At 47.1% G+C, this 15,588-nt stretch overlaps 1 protein-coding gene across 2 annotated transcripts; it reads right to left on the bottom strand.

Annotated features, from left to right (window-relative positions):
• Nucleotides 1–7,126: 7,126 nt before the first annotated feature.
• Nucleotides 7,127–14,961, bottom strand: SELE (selectin E). Of its 2 annotated transcripts, XM_050977688.1 has the most exons (14): nt 14,706–14,961; nt 14,374–14,446; nt 13,557–13,943; nt 13,108–13,215; nt 12,803–12,988; nt 12,011–12,196; nt 11,721–11,906; nt 11,003–11,188; nt 10,713–10,898; nt 10,142–10,327; nt 9,040–9,147; nt 8,726–8,747; nt 8,543–8,614; nt 7,127–8,183 (listed from the first exon to the last, which is right to left on the bottom strand). In XM_050977688.1, exons 2-13 carry the CDS (start codon nt 14,408–14,410, stop codon nt 8,557–8,559), a joined length of 1,836 nt encoding a protein of 611 aa, XP_050833645.1. In that variant the 5' UTR covers nt 14,411–14,446; nt 14,706–14,961; the 3' UTR covers nt 7,127–8,183; nt 8,543–8,556. The 2 variants fall into 2 exon arrangements, with proteins under 2 accessions (XP_050833645.1, XP_050833646.1); XM_050977689.1 differs by lacking the exons at nt 11,003–11,188; nt 11,721–11,906 and having other exon boundaries at nt 14,706–14,958.
• Nucleotides 14,962–15,588: the final 627 nt, after the last annotated feature.

Here is a 15,588-nt window from a genome sequence, read left to right as displayed (position 1 = left end):
AAAACAATAATTATCTGATTCACTTCTCCTGTGTTTTGCAACTTTGGAGAGTGTTTACTCACAGGTGATTGTTTCATTGGTTTCATGTGAATTGTTTTTACTTAATGACCAATCACAGTCAGGCTGTGTCGGGACTCTGGAAAAGGTCACCAGTTTTTCATTATTATCTTTTTAGCCTTCTGTCTGTATCCTTTCTCTAGTCTTTAGTATAGTTTATTTTAGTATTCTTTTATATAATATAGCATCATAAAACAATAGTTTAGCCTTCTAAGAACACAGGGTCAGATTCATCATTCCTTCCTGCCATGGGACACCTCACAAATCCAACAGATTCTTTTCCCTTCTAACCCCATAACTGATCCCAAAGAGCCCCAGGGAGAACTGTTCTGCCCAGTTACAAAATGCCACCCAAACCCATGGAGGAGGAAGAAGCAGCATGAAGAAGAAACCCAGGATGACACCCTGTGCTCCCCATCCTGCTTCCATCCACAACTTCCTAAACATCCCAAACCCTCAATTTCTCACCCAGTGACACACCCACACTGCTCTCTATAATCTATTTCACACTTTTGTGGGTTCCAGTCTATCTTGAAGTCTGGGAAACTTTCTCCATGGATGAGGGTCAGAGTCAGAGCTCCCCTGGGGGTCAGGGCACCCCAGAGCAGACACAGAAATATTCCCCGTGCCCTGGGTTCCCACACAGGGCCCTTGTGGGATGGAAGGGGCTGCTGAGTGCATTTCTGTGTCTGCTCTCTGTCACAGGGAATGGAACTGTGACAGAAACCACGCTAGGAAAACATGCAGACTTTGGTGGAAGCCACAGCAATTAGGTTAATTAAGGGCTGGGGCAGGCCCATATGTTTTCTGATCTGTTGTTTTTTAGGTCCCCCTATTGCACCTGTTCCCACAGCATCCAAACACCCTGAAGGCTTAGGTTTTCCCACTGGAGACGTGGGAACAGAAGGATGGCTGGCCCAGATCACAGCAAAGGCCTGTCTGGCCTCTCATCAAGCAGCAGAAAGAGAAGGCAGGGGGGTGACAATAGGACATGTCAATCCCCTGGTACAGGTGCTCTGCTCCTCCTGGGAAGGTCCCAGAGCTCTCCTCTAAGGACTCCTGCATCATTCTGTCACCATCCCTGGAGGGATTTACAAAACATGTGGATGTGGTACTTTGGGATGTGGTTTAGTCACCCAAACCCCTGGTGTGGTTTGGAACATCCTTTCAGACACGGGTGAATGGAAAGGAATGCAAAGGAATGCCTCCCTTTGCACCCAGGTTCTCTGACAGGAACCTGGGTGCAATGGGAGGCACCCAGGTTCCTGTCAGAGAGCCCCTGCTTATTGCACAGGGTGCCCAGCACCAGCTCCCACCTGCAGAATAACCCAGACTGAGACAGGGGTTTGTAGCAGACAACTTCTCAGGGCTCTTCAAATCCTTTTTCCTAGGATCCTCTGACAAGTTCTTTCCTCAGGTGTAAGCTCAAGGAGAAATCTGCTTTTCAGAGTTAATTTTGCTCATTGAAAATTCTGGGAGAGCCCATGTTCCTAAAACTCCTCCAGGTGATTCATCCTTGCCCAGTGCATTTCCCTAAGGCAGAATCTCTTTCTAGAGCTTCATGGAAGCTCTGCTGTCTGCAACCATCTCCATTTCCCCTGCTCATGCAGGAATATGAATAAAGTGCTTTTAGAGTCTGTGAAGTCTCCATCACCCATTTCTGCCACTAAAAGTCTGACCTGCAGGACTTTGCCCCGCTTAGGAGGCAGGGAAGGATGTTGTGAGGGTTCATTCACCATTTTATGGGCTGAGAACCAAAATATGCCCTGTGTGCATGCAAAGAAACAGGAAACAAAAGTGACAAAACAAAAGCTTTGACTGATCATTGTGGGGGTGTGTGTGCGTGTTATTAGCTTTGTCTGGCAGCATTTGAAACACTTTTGTCAGCGACTAAAGGAGCCACTTCTGAATTTAATGCAGCCAAACTGGACAAACAGCAGTCTGGAGAAAATGAGGATCTCTGTCTGATTTCTTTTCAGCAGAGCCCAACCCTTGCAAGCAGTTGCAGTTACTTTACAAGATAATTTGTACTCCTGGTAAGTTTTAAAAATGCAGATTTTAAGCTCAGTTGTATGATTAGAAGACAGAAAAGAAGGACCTCTGCTGCATCTGGTTGTTTCCAGGGGCTGCAATGATCAAAAGTGATCTGCTGGGGAGTAGCAGAGATCTTCTCCATGCTCTGACAGTGACCCAGCAGTTCCCACCTTCCCTGCAGAGCTTTTCTCTGCTGCCTTCAGCAGAAATGCAGAAAGGACTGAGGAGGGCCCTTGCTCTCAGCCTTGGACAGGACTTTCCAGGACAGCCCTTTTCAAGCTGAACCATTTCCCCAGGGGTACCTCGGTTGTTCGTGCAACATCAGCATTGCACCATGTCTGATTTTCATCTTATCTGCGCTGTTTGCACTGACACAAGCTGGGGTAAAGCAGGGACATTGCTTTTTCCTGCTGCATTTTCACCTTGGTTTGGGCCAGGCTGAGCTTGATTTCCCAAGATCCTGAGGTGAATTCATCCTGCCTGATTGCAGCCCCTCCTTTCCCAGAAATCATCCTATGGAATTAGCCCTGAACAAAGTGTTTCCTATCTCCCCTTTAACCCTTTTCCTTCCACCCAAGTGCTCCATGGCCCAAGGCCTGCTCAGAAGACATGAATTCCGTGTGATGCCCTCATCCTGCCCACTCAGAGGCTGTCAAAAGCCAAAAATGACAGCACTGGAGTGCCAGAAGCAAGCAAGTCACCTGCAATTTCACACCTGCCATCGCTGCTTTCATGGCAGCTGGCAAGGTGAGAAGCTGATGAAGGTCCCACTTGGCCCAGGCTGAAAGAGCAACTGTTGGGCTTTTCAGGGAATGTCCTTTCCTGAAGTAGGAAGGCAGGTAGAAAAGCTGCTGGCAGCTGCCCCAGGGCATCTGCTGCCTTGCTTAGGAGGCATTTGTGCTTTTTGCATGCTGTCCTGTTCTTGGCAGCAGCTTCCCTGAGCTGGAAAAAGCACTGGCCATCATCAGCTGTGGAAACACTTTCTGGGCTGCAGATTTCTTTCTGTGGAGCCCCAGCTGAACTGTATTGGCCAAGTCTGTGTCCCTTCTAAGTGAGTGCCAGGTGAGCAGCAAAAACCATCCAGCAGGTTCTGACTCCACTGGTCAAATCTCACCTGCACTTTTGATTGTTTCTTCCTACAGGTGTGCAGGAGAGAGGCCACAAACCAGCCTAGGGAGCTCCACAGGACAGCTGTGCAGATGGTGCTGTGACAGGCTGGGCTCTGGTGGCTCCCTTCTGCCTTCCACCAAGTTCCTGTTGCCCAGTACCAACAGGAACCTGTCCTGCCTGTGGCTGGGCAAGCCCAGGCTGTATTTCTCATTTGCTGTGAGTTATGGCTCCCAGGGTGCAGCAATCTTGTGGGCTTCTCTGTCTCATCACAACCATTGGCTCCTCTAGGTCTGTGTGGGCTGAAGACCCCTGACCAAACACCCACCACCAGCCACACAGGAGCAGGGAGAGGAGCCAGCCCCCTGCAAGCACCAGAGGAATCCAAAGAGCAGCAAGACTCAGGACAGAAAGCAGACTCACAGAGGCCCAAGAATGTTGCATTGCACAGACACTGTGTTTGCAGCCTGGCCTCCTGGCCCTAATATCCTCTGGCAGCTCCCAGAGCAGGTTATGGCTGTTGGATCACACCAATTCCTGTGGGAGCTGCTGCTCCAGAGTCCTCCTGCCAGGCCTCAGCACAGCACACAAGGAGCTGCAGGGATGTGCAGCCCCCAGAGCCTGGAGCAGTGGCTCATCTTCACAAGAGAAATATTGGCCAAATGCTGGCTCCAGCCCTTAAAAACTGGAGTTTTGGAAGGCAGCTTCAGCCAGGCTCAGGTAAATGACTGCTTGTTTGGTGGCCAATGGCTTATGAGACCAGGAGGCACAAAACCAGCCTGGTGTCTTACGCTGTTTGTGTCACCAAAGCCCACAGAAACACTCACCCCAAACCAAACACTGCCTGAGATTTCCAGTGGAATTTTGTTTCTAACTCCCCCAATCTGTCAGCCTGCAGAAGTGGAAAAGCTGGAGCCACCCCGGGTAGCTGGTTTCATCAGGAATGTGTTGAGTTACGCCACCAACTCCATCCCCGTGCCAAGCAGCACACACACAAAGCTGTGAAAGGACACGAGTGCCTCCCAGTTAATGTCACCTTCACAGCTTCCATAGGTCACAGCACAAGCAGACACCACAACAAGATGCCAGGCGGAACACGGAGCCCACTCTGAACAATGCCATGGGCCCGGGGAGAGATGAGGAATTTAAGGGATGCAGAACAACAGGAAATAAGGAAAGTCCCTCCAGCAAAGGTCCTGTGGCCCATCAGTGCCTGCTCAGCACTGCAGTGACACAATGGAGTGACTAAAGGCCTGCCTGTCAGCCAGCATTCCCAAGGCCATTGTTGCCAGCACGGGAAGGACACAGATACAAACAAGAGCTGTGTTCCCAGGCACTGGCAGAGACACATCCACTGCAAATGAAATGACTTCCTGAAGCTCCTCGAGGCCTGCATGCACCATGCCATCCTAACTGGGAAATCATATCCTGAGGCAGGAAAAACTGTGCCAGGAGGGGATAAAGAGTCAACAACCGGGATGAGCACAGGCTGGGTTTTTGCCTGTGTTGGCAAAACTGGACTAACATTAATTATGTTGCCTGTTGCTAGACCAACATTAATTATGAGGTTAGATGGAACTTGAGCATCGCTGCAAGGAAGGAGATCCACTTCAGAGAGTCTTTGTCTGGCCTAAGGGATATATGGCAGAAGGAGAGGATGAATCCCACCCAAATGGGATCTCACTAGAAGAGCATTGCCTCTAAAAGTCACAAGGCTTGGAGAAAGAAGAGGGATAATTTTACAGTCTCTTTTCTGGCAATAAAGCCCCTGTAAGATCCCAGGGAAAACTGCTAGAAGCACCAGCTCTGGTCAGGAAAGGAGAAGCTGAAGCACCCTGGGCAGCAGGGTGGGATCCATGCTGGATGAGCAGCTCTCTCCAGAGGATGGCCATGCACATAGAGGACACCAACAAGGACAGGCCAGGGGATCCGTGCGGTGCTTTAGCTCTCCAAAGAGCTCCTCAGGGATTCAGAGCAGGGCGTCCCGGGCTAATCTCTGCATCCCTCAGGGAACCTGAGGATTACTGCTCTACATCTGCTCCCAGGGCTGGGCCCCACCTTGTCCAGGCAGTGGAAGTGCTGACAGCCACTCTCAGCTCTTTAATCTGTTTGGGACAAACAGCAATGGCCTCTGTCCCCTGTGGGGCAGCACCTTGTGGCATTCACATTCTCTGAAAAATCCCTTCGCCCAGGGAAGCTGAGAGGCCTCAGAGGAAAGGAAAACAATTCTTATCTCATTTGCTTCTCCTGTGCTGTGCTGATGTGGAATGTGTTTGGAGATTGTCCACCCACAGGTGATTGTTCCATTGCATTCTGCTGGGAGGTGTTTTCACTCTTTGGCCAATTAGGGCCAAGCTGTGTTGGGACTCTGGAGAGTCACGAGTGTTCATTATTATCTTTTAAGCCTTCTGTAAGAATCCCTTCTGTGTTCTTTAGTACACTTTAGTATAGTATTCTTTAATATAATATAGTATCATAAAATAATAAATTAGCCTGCTGAGAACATGGAGTCAGATTCATCATTCCTTCCTGCCGTGGGGACCCCACAAATACAACAGCACCTCTTAAGCCTCTGATGGCTTTTCTTGACTCTTGGCTGGGGCAGGAAGAGTCAAGAAAAGTCTACTGCCCCTCAGAGTTTGTCTGGCAGCAGCTTCAGAGCTGCAGTGCAGCTTCCCTGGTGTAGTGGTTTTGGTTTGTTAATTTGAGATTTTGTTAATTTTGATATTTCTTGGTTAACGTCCTAAAGAGCGTGGTGGGTTCGGTGTTGGTTAATTATTAATGTTTTTATTTTTTGCTGTGAGATAGGATTAGGAGAAAGGTAAAGTAGGTTTCAAACTTTAAAAACATATAAAGAAAAATGTATTAATATGAATTAAAAAAAACAGGTTTTATTCTAATAAGAATTAGAAAAAAACCCAACTAGAACAAGGCTCAATGAGCTCCCTAGAGAAGGGCCCAGCCCCACAACAGAACCTCTCTGGCCTGGCTGAGCTGAAACAGGATTTATTACTTGTTCCTAAGTCAGGAAAGAAAAAAAATTCTCAAGTTTCTTTCATCTTTTTCATGTGTTTTTCACAGAAACATGTCCAGTTTTATAGTAGCTAAAAGTTTAATATCACTTCTTTCAATGTCTCCCACACAAAACCATAACCCCTGGTTATCCCAGGGGCTGGCAAAGGGTGACCCCAGCATTGTGCGGCCACCCCTGGACCCTCCCCAGCAGCAGCCATGGCAGCGTTTGGCTGCAGCCCAGCCCAGGCTGGGAGGGAGGTCCCAGGGCAGCAATCAGAGCTGTGCTTTCCACTCCAGACCCGTGATAACTCTTTCAATTCTCAGCAGAAAGGGCTGCCAAAGCCTGGGGGTTGTGCTGTTAGTCGTGCACCAAGATCACCTGCTTGCTTCTCTTCCTGCTCTTCTCTCCCTCCCGCGCTTGCCTGCCGGAGCTCGCTGCTGGCCCGGGCACCTGGGACACGGCCCTGGTCCTTCCTCCTCCCTTCCTGCCCAGCATGCTGGTTTGGGATCGGCTCTGGCTGTGGCAGTCCCGGGCAGTCAGCCCCATCTGCTGGCTGCCATGGAAATACGGGAAGCTCCAGGGGAAATTTGGGTTGGATCTCAGGAAAAAGTTTTTTTATTGAAAGAGTGATGAAGTTACTGGAATCGTCTGCCCCGGGAGGTGGTGGAGTCACCATCCCTGGGTGTGTTTAGAAAAGGATTGTTTGTGGCAGTCACTGCCGTGGTTTAACTGAGGTGGTGTTGGGGCATGGGTCAGACTTGATGATCTTAAAGGTCTCTTCCAACCCAGTGATTCTGTAGTAATGGACAGCCTTGCTTTTAGCCAGTCTTCTTCTTACCCTCACATTCTTCTGAATGTGAAGCCTCAAGACCCAAATAATTTAAATTATTCTCATTTACAAATAGGGAGTGTTAAATTGAAAAGTTTTTATTAAAAAATGTTACAAACAGGACAATACATACTGGATTAAATCAGAGGTTTTTAATTTATAATCATAACTTAAACATAAATTAAAAGAGTCTCATTTGAAGACTTTTAACAGCTAAAAAAATCATATTTTCAATACATAAACATACAAATTTCAGTCTTCCATTTCATTCGTAAACATTATGCAGGCACGCCATCCTTACAAACACTTCCAATTTATTTTCAAATAAATTCTGATCAACAGCCACAGACCTACTCAAGAACAAGTATTTTACAATACATATACAGTTAAGAGCATAGAAATATCCACAGTAAAAGCTGCTCAAATAAATACATATGTATATACACATATTACAGTACAGAATCCCACAGGGATGAGGTAATTTCAGATCTGCCTGCTGTGTTCAGAAACCAGAGTACCCCGTGTAAGCACCATGGTTCCTAGTGCTATTATATTTTTTTAAAAAAGGCATCTAAGTTTTCTGGGATATGCAGCAGAAACTCAAATAATTGCCCATATCACTGCAGGCATATCTATTGACTGGGACATCTGAAAATAAACTGACTTCCACAAACCAGATCAATAGTTTAAAAGCTGTTCAGTGAATATTTTTCCATCCTGATTCTTCTGTTTCTGCAAGCATAACCCCTGTGACTCCAGAGGAGACAGCTGCAGCAGTGTAGTAAGTGATGTGAAATAAAGCATGTCTTCACCTCACTCAGTACCTTTGAGAGGAGCAGAGGAGGAACCAGCCTCCTCTCTAGGCAGCAGTGCACTGCTTACTCACCACCTGCACAGGAGATGGCAAGCTCCCAGTTCAGGATAACCACATGCCTGAATGGAGGCAGGATTTGGCCACAAGGCCAGAGCTCTCTCTTTGTCTTCAATGGAAATACCAGACAGCTTGAGTTCAAGATTTCTGAATCACACACAAGGTCAATCATCTTGTCAGCAAAAGGTAAAAACATCTGGACAGCTGCTGATTTGCAGGCAGTTTCATTCTCCAGAAATCTGAGATGTAAGTGAAGGTGGCTGCAATTCCTGTGGAGAGAACAAAATTCCTCCATAAATCAGAAAACTGGCAGAGATTTGTATTTGCTCTCATCTCAGAGGAATTTTGTATGCAGCAGGTAGCAGAACTGCACAAAAATGTTCCTAATACCATTTGCAGCTGGACAGAATGCTAAGCACAACCATCCTTCAGGAGCTGAACAACCATTTCTACAGCAATAAATCCATCACTCTTGTTAGGAACTGCCATGCAATGCCAAGATGCATATTAGATGTCCCAAAGCACATATTGCTGTGTCAGCAACTGTACAGCAATTAGCAGCTCTGATTGATTGCTTGTGTGATTAAAAGGAAGAGAAGTTGTGAGTGAAGCCATCACTTGTGCTTACCTGAAACACCTCAGTTAGACATTCTCTCCAGCACTTTGGAAACTGCCTTCACTGGCTGTTTCCTGCCAGTTCCTGTCAAACAAAAAGTGAAAAGTACTTTAGTGACAACAGGTTTCTATCAAATGGATTTTAGCAAAGTGATGGCAGTGATTTTTTCGTGTTGTTTTCTGAGACACAACTTACCTGAAAGGAATAAACTTCTTTGCTGCAAGAAGAATAAGAAAAGGTATTAGTATTTCAAGACAAAAGCCCTAATTTTTGTTGTCTAAATATTTGGTGTTAACTATTTTTTGTCCTTTTTCAGATGTCCATCCAAAAGCCAAACATGGCATACATGGAGGGTTCTTGAAAATAATTTTGGAATTTATCCAATATGGGAATTACCACTTTTTCAACAAGCAAGAAGGTATAGGGCTTTGGAGGTTTTGGACTTGTTTCCTCCACTGAAAACTTTTCAGGAAGATAAAATAAGCAGTGGAGCCAGAGCAGGTGCTCACCTTTTCTCCGGAAGCGCCTTGCAAGCCAAAGGAGGAATGATGCTGTGGACAGCAGAGAGGCAGAAGTGGCTGCTATACCCACAGAGATGTAGCTGGCCTGGTCAGAGGCTGAAAGGATGAAAAGATTTCAGTGAGGTCAAGGAGCACAGGTGGTCTTTGAAGCCCTCTCTATTTCTTCTCTTTCCTCGTGCTCTTCAAGAGGAACCAGAAGTGCAGCTTGGAACACTTAAATTTTTGCTTGCTGAAACAGGATAGCTCCTGTGCACAAGGTTAAAAGCTGAATACTAAAAATTACCCCATCCATTGCCAAAGTAATGGCAAGGCAAGAAGCTCCCTACACCAGGGTCTGCCTCTAACCTCCAGCCTTGCCATAGCAATTGGGGGTCCTCTTATTTTTCATGTGGCAGTGCATATTTGAACTCCCTGTGTGCTATCTTCCTCTTTGAGCAATCCTGCTGAGATCAATGAAATTCTTCAAGGATCTAAATTCTGTTCAAGCAATGAAAGTGGAATTGAGCTTTTAGGACCTCAAGCAAAAGCATTCCAGGCAGGCCAGGGGTGCTCCAGCTGAGGGCAGTGACAGAGCTCTTACTGCCTTGAATGAGAAGGCAAGGCTGAGCTTCTGTCCTTTAAAATTGCAGCCACTGAGAGAAAAGCTCTGTGAGGTCTTTTGGCTGAGGAGTGCATCCAAGAAAGTATCACACCAAATCAAAAAACCTATAAAATTTTCCACTGAGAACCAGACTTATGAGTGCAGATTTCCCCACAAGGTTCTGTTTGTCTAGAGAAGCTTTTGTCTCTGTTCACATGGAAAAAAGTTCATAGTGAGAAATATTTTGTTCAAAAACCAAACAGAAAGAACTGAAATCTGGTTGTAGGGTTTTTTTTATATATGAGAAATCAACATTTTCCACCAAGATCTTTTAGGATTTTTCCTGTCTTCTATTTTCCAGCATGAGTGATTTTGTTGGGCTTTTGAATTCATGCACTTCTCTACATGTTCTAGCTCACTGGTTGCTATTACCACCACTGCCAGCCTTCCACACCTCATCTGACTAAAAATACAGTGTCACCTCCCTGTGGCTGCTCAAAGGCAAAATACCTTCACATGTGGGCAGGCTGGCACTCCAGTTTCCTGAGTGGCTGCACTCAAGAACACGAGAGCCATTGAGACTCCATCCTTCTAGGCAGCTGAAGTGGCAGGAGGTGTTGTAGGTGAACATCCCAGCCCCGTGGGAGCAATCCATGGAGACTTTCTCAGGAGAGCTCAGTGGTTCACACTGTATGACTGAAACACAAAAAAGATATGGTTATTCCTACTGTAGAGTGAAGTATGTAAGGGGAAAAAAAAAATCAAGAGGTGCCAAACAAACAAATGGTGAAATTTCTATCTAATGTCCCATGGTTTGCTTGCACATAAACTTTTGCAAAAGAATGCAACTGGAACAACTAAGGGCTGTCCTGTCTTTGGGCCAATTTCTTGCACTAGTAGATGTACAATTTATTTTCAAATCCATTTGGGATGGGAGCTGCTCAGAGCCATGAGAAGGCATTCCAAGGCACAGCTGAAAACATGGGAGCACAGAGTTTAGTTTGGAACCAGGGCCCTATAGGAATATGGATTTCTGCCTGTTCCCCAGTGACCAGAAAGCTGCAATTTCCAACAGCCTTACCTTTGCAAGTGGGCACCGGCTCTGACCACTGTCCCCGGGCCGTGCACTCGGTGCTGGGTGAGCCCTCCAGGACAAATCCCTCGGGACACTGGAAGTGGCAGCGTGAGCCAGAGGTGAGCTCTGCAGGAGCGCGGTCGCAGCTCACGGAGCCTTCTGCTGGCCGCGGGACAGCCTCACAGCGCACAGCTGCAGCACAAGGAGCGCACAGCCATCAGCACAGGCGCTCCAGGACAGCGCCGGGCAGGGCTGGCAGCCCCCAGGGCTCGGCTGAGCGGGGAGAAGGAAATTACCTGTACACGCTGGCTGCTGCCTGTCCCAGGCCCCCGAAGAGCCGCACTGCAGGGTAGCTGGTCCTGTCAGGGTAAATCCTTCCTCGCAGGTGAACTCACAGGTGGTTCCCCAGGTGAGCTGCACAGAGGGATGGGAGCAGTTCACAGCCCCGTGGACAGGCATTTCCAGGGCAGGACAGGTCACAGCTGAAAGGGACAAGAGGCAGCACAGAGCTTAGCCTGGAGTAGTCAAGATAAACACTCTTCTAGGAGCTGGCAAGAAGACATGCCCTGCCTGGAGCTGTTCCCTACAGAGCCATCATACCTCCCTTCAGACCTAGCAGTGTCTCACAAACAGATTTCAGCAGGTTGCACAGTGCAGCCAGAACCATTAAATATGCACCCAAAGCTCACAAGTCATCCTGGGAGTGGCTCCAGACTACTCTCCACCCTGGACTGCATAAACTGACACTTGCTCCCATTTGGGTTTTAGGGAATAAAGAATCCCTGCCAGAACACTCCACGGTTAAAGTGTGTTATTGTGTGTGTTGGGGGCTCTGCCCCGGTGTGCTGTTTGTCACCCTGCACTGCTGTTTCCTCACTAATACACAACCCCACCTTGGGATCTGCTTAGGAAAAGTGCTGGGGATGAATGCTACTCTTTGATTACATCTGATTGAGAAAGTCTCTTCAGATTCTTCCAACTCTAATCAGTGGTTTCCAACCCAGCAAGTCTTACCTTTGCAAGTGGGCACCGGCTCTGACCACTGTCCCCGGGCCGTGCACTCGGTGCTGGGTGAGCCCTCCAGGACAAATCCCTCGGGACACTGGAAGTGGCAGCGTGAGCCAGAGGTGAGCTCTGCAGGAGCGCGGTCGCAGCTCACAGAGCCTTCTGCTGGCCGCGGGACAGCCTCACAGCGCACAGCTGCAGCACAAGGAGCGCACAGCCATCAGCACAGGCGCTCCAGGACAGCGCCGGGCAGGGCTGGCAGCCCCCAGAGCTCGGCTGAGCGGGGAGAAGGAAATTACCTGTACACGCTGGCTGCTGCCTGTCCCAGGCCCCCGAAGAGCCGCACTGCAGGGTAGCTGGTCCTGTCAGGGTAAATCCTTCCTCGCAGGTGAACTCACAGGTGGTTCCCCAGGTGAGCTGCACGGAGGGATGGGAGCAGTTCACAGCCCCGTGGACAGGCATTTCCAGGGCAGGACAGGTCACAGCTGAAAGGGACAAGAGGCAGCACAGAGCTTAGCTTGCAACAAACCATTTAAAGCTTTTTTCTTTTCTGAAACTTAGCAACACATCCACAAAACGGGAGCAGCTTTAGAAAAGGGTCTACCATGCCACCATCTCACAAAGCAGACAGCACGGGAAATATTTAAAATGGGAAACTAGCTCTTCAGGCAAGACTGTTAATTCATCTGCAACTCATGACAGCAACTATTTAAAATCCAAAATTTCCCTATTTTGACTCTTGCTGGGTGACATTTGATGCTTTCATTTGCTTAGAAAAGTATCTTATTCTAAGCCAAACACCTCAGAAAATGATTCCTACAGTGAGGAGTAACTGGCCTGTTGAGAGCAGTCTCACAGCTAGGTCATCTCAATTCCCTCTTTCCACCTAAGAGTTGGAAAAGCCTTTCCCTGCAAGGAACAAGGCCAGAAAATTCATCCCACTCATCTCTCCTCCTCAGGATCAGAGACCTGTGTGCTGAAATGAAATATCACCTACAGCATGTGGGATGTTACAGAGGAATTGGCCAAACTTCCATTTGTACAGAGCAGCACTGAGGTGCAGAGGGCCATGTGCAATGCAGCAAGCTCACCTTTGCATGCTGCAAGGGGGTCAGACCAGAGCCCAGAAGAGGTACAGTGGACAGACTCCAGTGCAGTCAGCTCATAGCCCTCCTCACACTGAACTTTGCAGGAAGAGTTGTAGCTGAAGTCCCCCAGTGGATGGTGGCACTCAAGGCTCCCATGATCAGGTTTCTTGAGTGGATCACAACTCTTAACTTGAAAGAAGCACAAGAAGGTACACAGTCAGTCTCTTTGGCTGAGCAGGTAAACCAAGAAGCCAAACTGAGCACTAGGTAGCATGAGCTGGTCAGGAAGCAGGAGGAAATAATCTTACCAAACTCGCATTCAGGCCCATAGAAGCCAGGGTTGCAATGGCAGGTGTGGTTGTTGATGGTCTCTATGCATTCTCCATGGCCACTGCAGAGAGATGGGTTGCAAGAAGCTGGAAAAATAAAATAAAGGCAAATTATGAAAGAATCAACAACAGCCACTAAGAAAACCTGGCTAGTACTTTGTTTGTCTTTCTGACACTAAACAAGCAAAAGAAGTAAGTATAGCAAAAGAAAACCAGGGGGTTTGGTATTTAGGATTATCCTGTATTTCACAGAAGAATTTCTGAAATGCACACCTTTTACAGACTAGCTCACAGTAAAAGGATTCTGCTGGCTGGAAAGTCCAAGACCACTTGTTCTGAGGTAAATATTAGATGAAGTTAAACAACTCATCCCAGCCACCACCTGAACTCCCCAGGGTCACACTGGAGTGACCTTTACCAGACCATACCTGTGTAGCACAAGGCGACCTTCTTCTTCTCACACTGCTCATCATTCCATTTACCATCATCCTTCCCTCTTTTGATGTAGATCTCAACACAGTCCTCGTTGTTCCCTTTGCCATTTGGCTCCCCTGAAGCCCAGTTTCTTGCTTCTTCTGTCAGTTCTTTGTTAGTTCCAGTCCAGGTCCACACACCATTAATTTTTCTGATTCCAATCCAGTAGTAACCCGGATTGAAGGGTAAGAAGGCATTGAGATGCTTGATTTCCTCCTTGTTCTGGATGGCAACCAGGTTAGTATACTTCTTTCTGCACCACAGCTCTGCTTCCCTGTAGGTCATGTTTGTGTCTGAATAATGGTATGTCCACCCATTCACCCCCTGCAGCACTGTGAGTCCTAGAATGAGAAAACATCCAAAAGTTGGTGTCTGACTTCTCCCCTCCTCTCTCTCTAGAAAAGGACATTTAAGCTCTCTAAACACTGCAAACTTGTCAGTATCTGAAAAATGCATAAAAACTAGTGGTAATTATTTTACAAACAATCACCTGGCAAGCTTCAAACCAGGCAAGTCAGCTTCAAGTCCAGGACTTCAGCCTGTGAAACTATGTCTGATCACACCAAGCTTTGAGACTTATAGGAGCCAATTGTGGCTTTGACAGGCAAGCAGGGAAAATGTGCCATTGCATCCAGAGGTTCTTCTATGTGAACACAGCCTCAGGTTAATTAGGGAAGGTTCAAAAATTCTCTTTCATGCTGAGCTCAAAGAGAACAGTCACACTAATATTGCCATCCCACTAGTTTTCTACACAGAGAAATACACACTTACCATAGGTAAGAAGAGATAGGAACTGCAAGCAAATCATGTTTCTGGGAGTTTTCTCTATCTTTCAAGTAGATGGCTATGAGAAATCAAAGAAACACATTTGTAAAAAACAAATGAATCAAAAATCCATATAAACTAACGGTCATGCAATTTTGCTATGTACTTTTAAACAAGTAGGATTTCCACAAATGATTCATTTAAAAACTGTTTTTAATATCAAGATACTTTAAAATGTAAGCAAGCAGCTTTTAAGGAAGAGGGACACAGATTTCCAGCTGTCCAGTTCTCCTTTAGCTGGGCAGTGAAACAGAATAGCAGAGTTCATTTCTACTCACATTTTGTAGCTGCAGTGTCCAGGTGACAGAATTCCTCTGCGCTGCTTCCCAGAGGCTGTGGCTAAGTGGATGAACTCAGCCTTGAAAATCAAGTTCAGCTCCAAGTGTCTGGACTCTGAATTGCTCTGCCTTTTATTCCCTCAACTAGCCTGCCCTCCACAAGACGGGAAATTCCGTATGGAAAAAAAATTTCTGGGAAAATCCCAGGATCTGACCCTCCCACAGATTTCCCCTGGCCAGAGCAACCCTCCCAGACAGACACACTGTGGTGACAGAGTGCCAAGTGCCACATGACAAACTTTTACTGACAGAAACACACAATTCCAGGATATCAAGGAGGAGGAGGACAGTTAGATGGAATTAAATGCATGAATAAGCAGATTACAATTTTTCACCTGACATAATGTTTTGCAGTAAGGAGGAATCAGTTCTTCTGGTATCTCAGTAGGAAAGGCACCAACACTCAAAGCTGGTTAACCAAGTTGGAGCAAAAATGGGAACTGCAGCACAGGACAAGGCCTTCCTTATGGATCTCAGATGTGCAGAGCTCTCCTCTGTGGTCAGGTTTGCCAGCTCCAGGATTGCTGGAACTCTTCACAATACAGGTTCATCAGCCACTTGTAGCAGTCAGGCTTGAAACGTGGACCTTTCTTTGAAGACCATATTCTTCAATGTCCTGATCTCAAAAGGGTTACAGCACCTGAACAGGTGCATATAATATAGGAATTCATGCACATTTATTGTGTATACCCTGATTAATTATACTGCTGCATAAAGCTTCACTGCTATGAATGGGATTTAATGAGGCTGAACAAGCAAAGGACTCAACAAGTGCTGGCAGCAGTAGGAGGCCACAGGGACCCAATTCATATCTGTAAAGCAC

Source organism: Serinus canaria, chromosome 8 (assembly GCF_022539315.1).
Source record: "Serinus canaria isolate serCan28SL12 chromosome 8, serCan2020, whole genome shotgun sequence".
NCBI lineage: Eukaryota > Metazoa > Chordata > Aves > Passeriformes > Fringillidae > Serinus > Serinus canaria.
Note: the sequence above shows the minus strand (reverse complement) of the source record. Positions and strands in the feature narration are given on the sequence as shown.

Coding starts and splice junctions, on each gene's coding strand:
- SELE (XM_050977688.1), bottom strand. CDS start 14,410: ATGATTTGCTTGCAGTTCCTATCTCTTCTTACCTATG. Junction 13,216..13,556: donor GGTCGCCTTGTGCTACACAG/GTATGGTCTGGT, acceptor TTATTTTTCCAG/CTTCTTGCAACCCATCTCTC. Junction 8,615..8,725: donor AAGAAGTTTATTCCTTTCAG/GTAAGTTGTGTC, acceptor TTTGTTTGACAG/GAACTGGCAGGAAACAGCCA.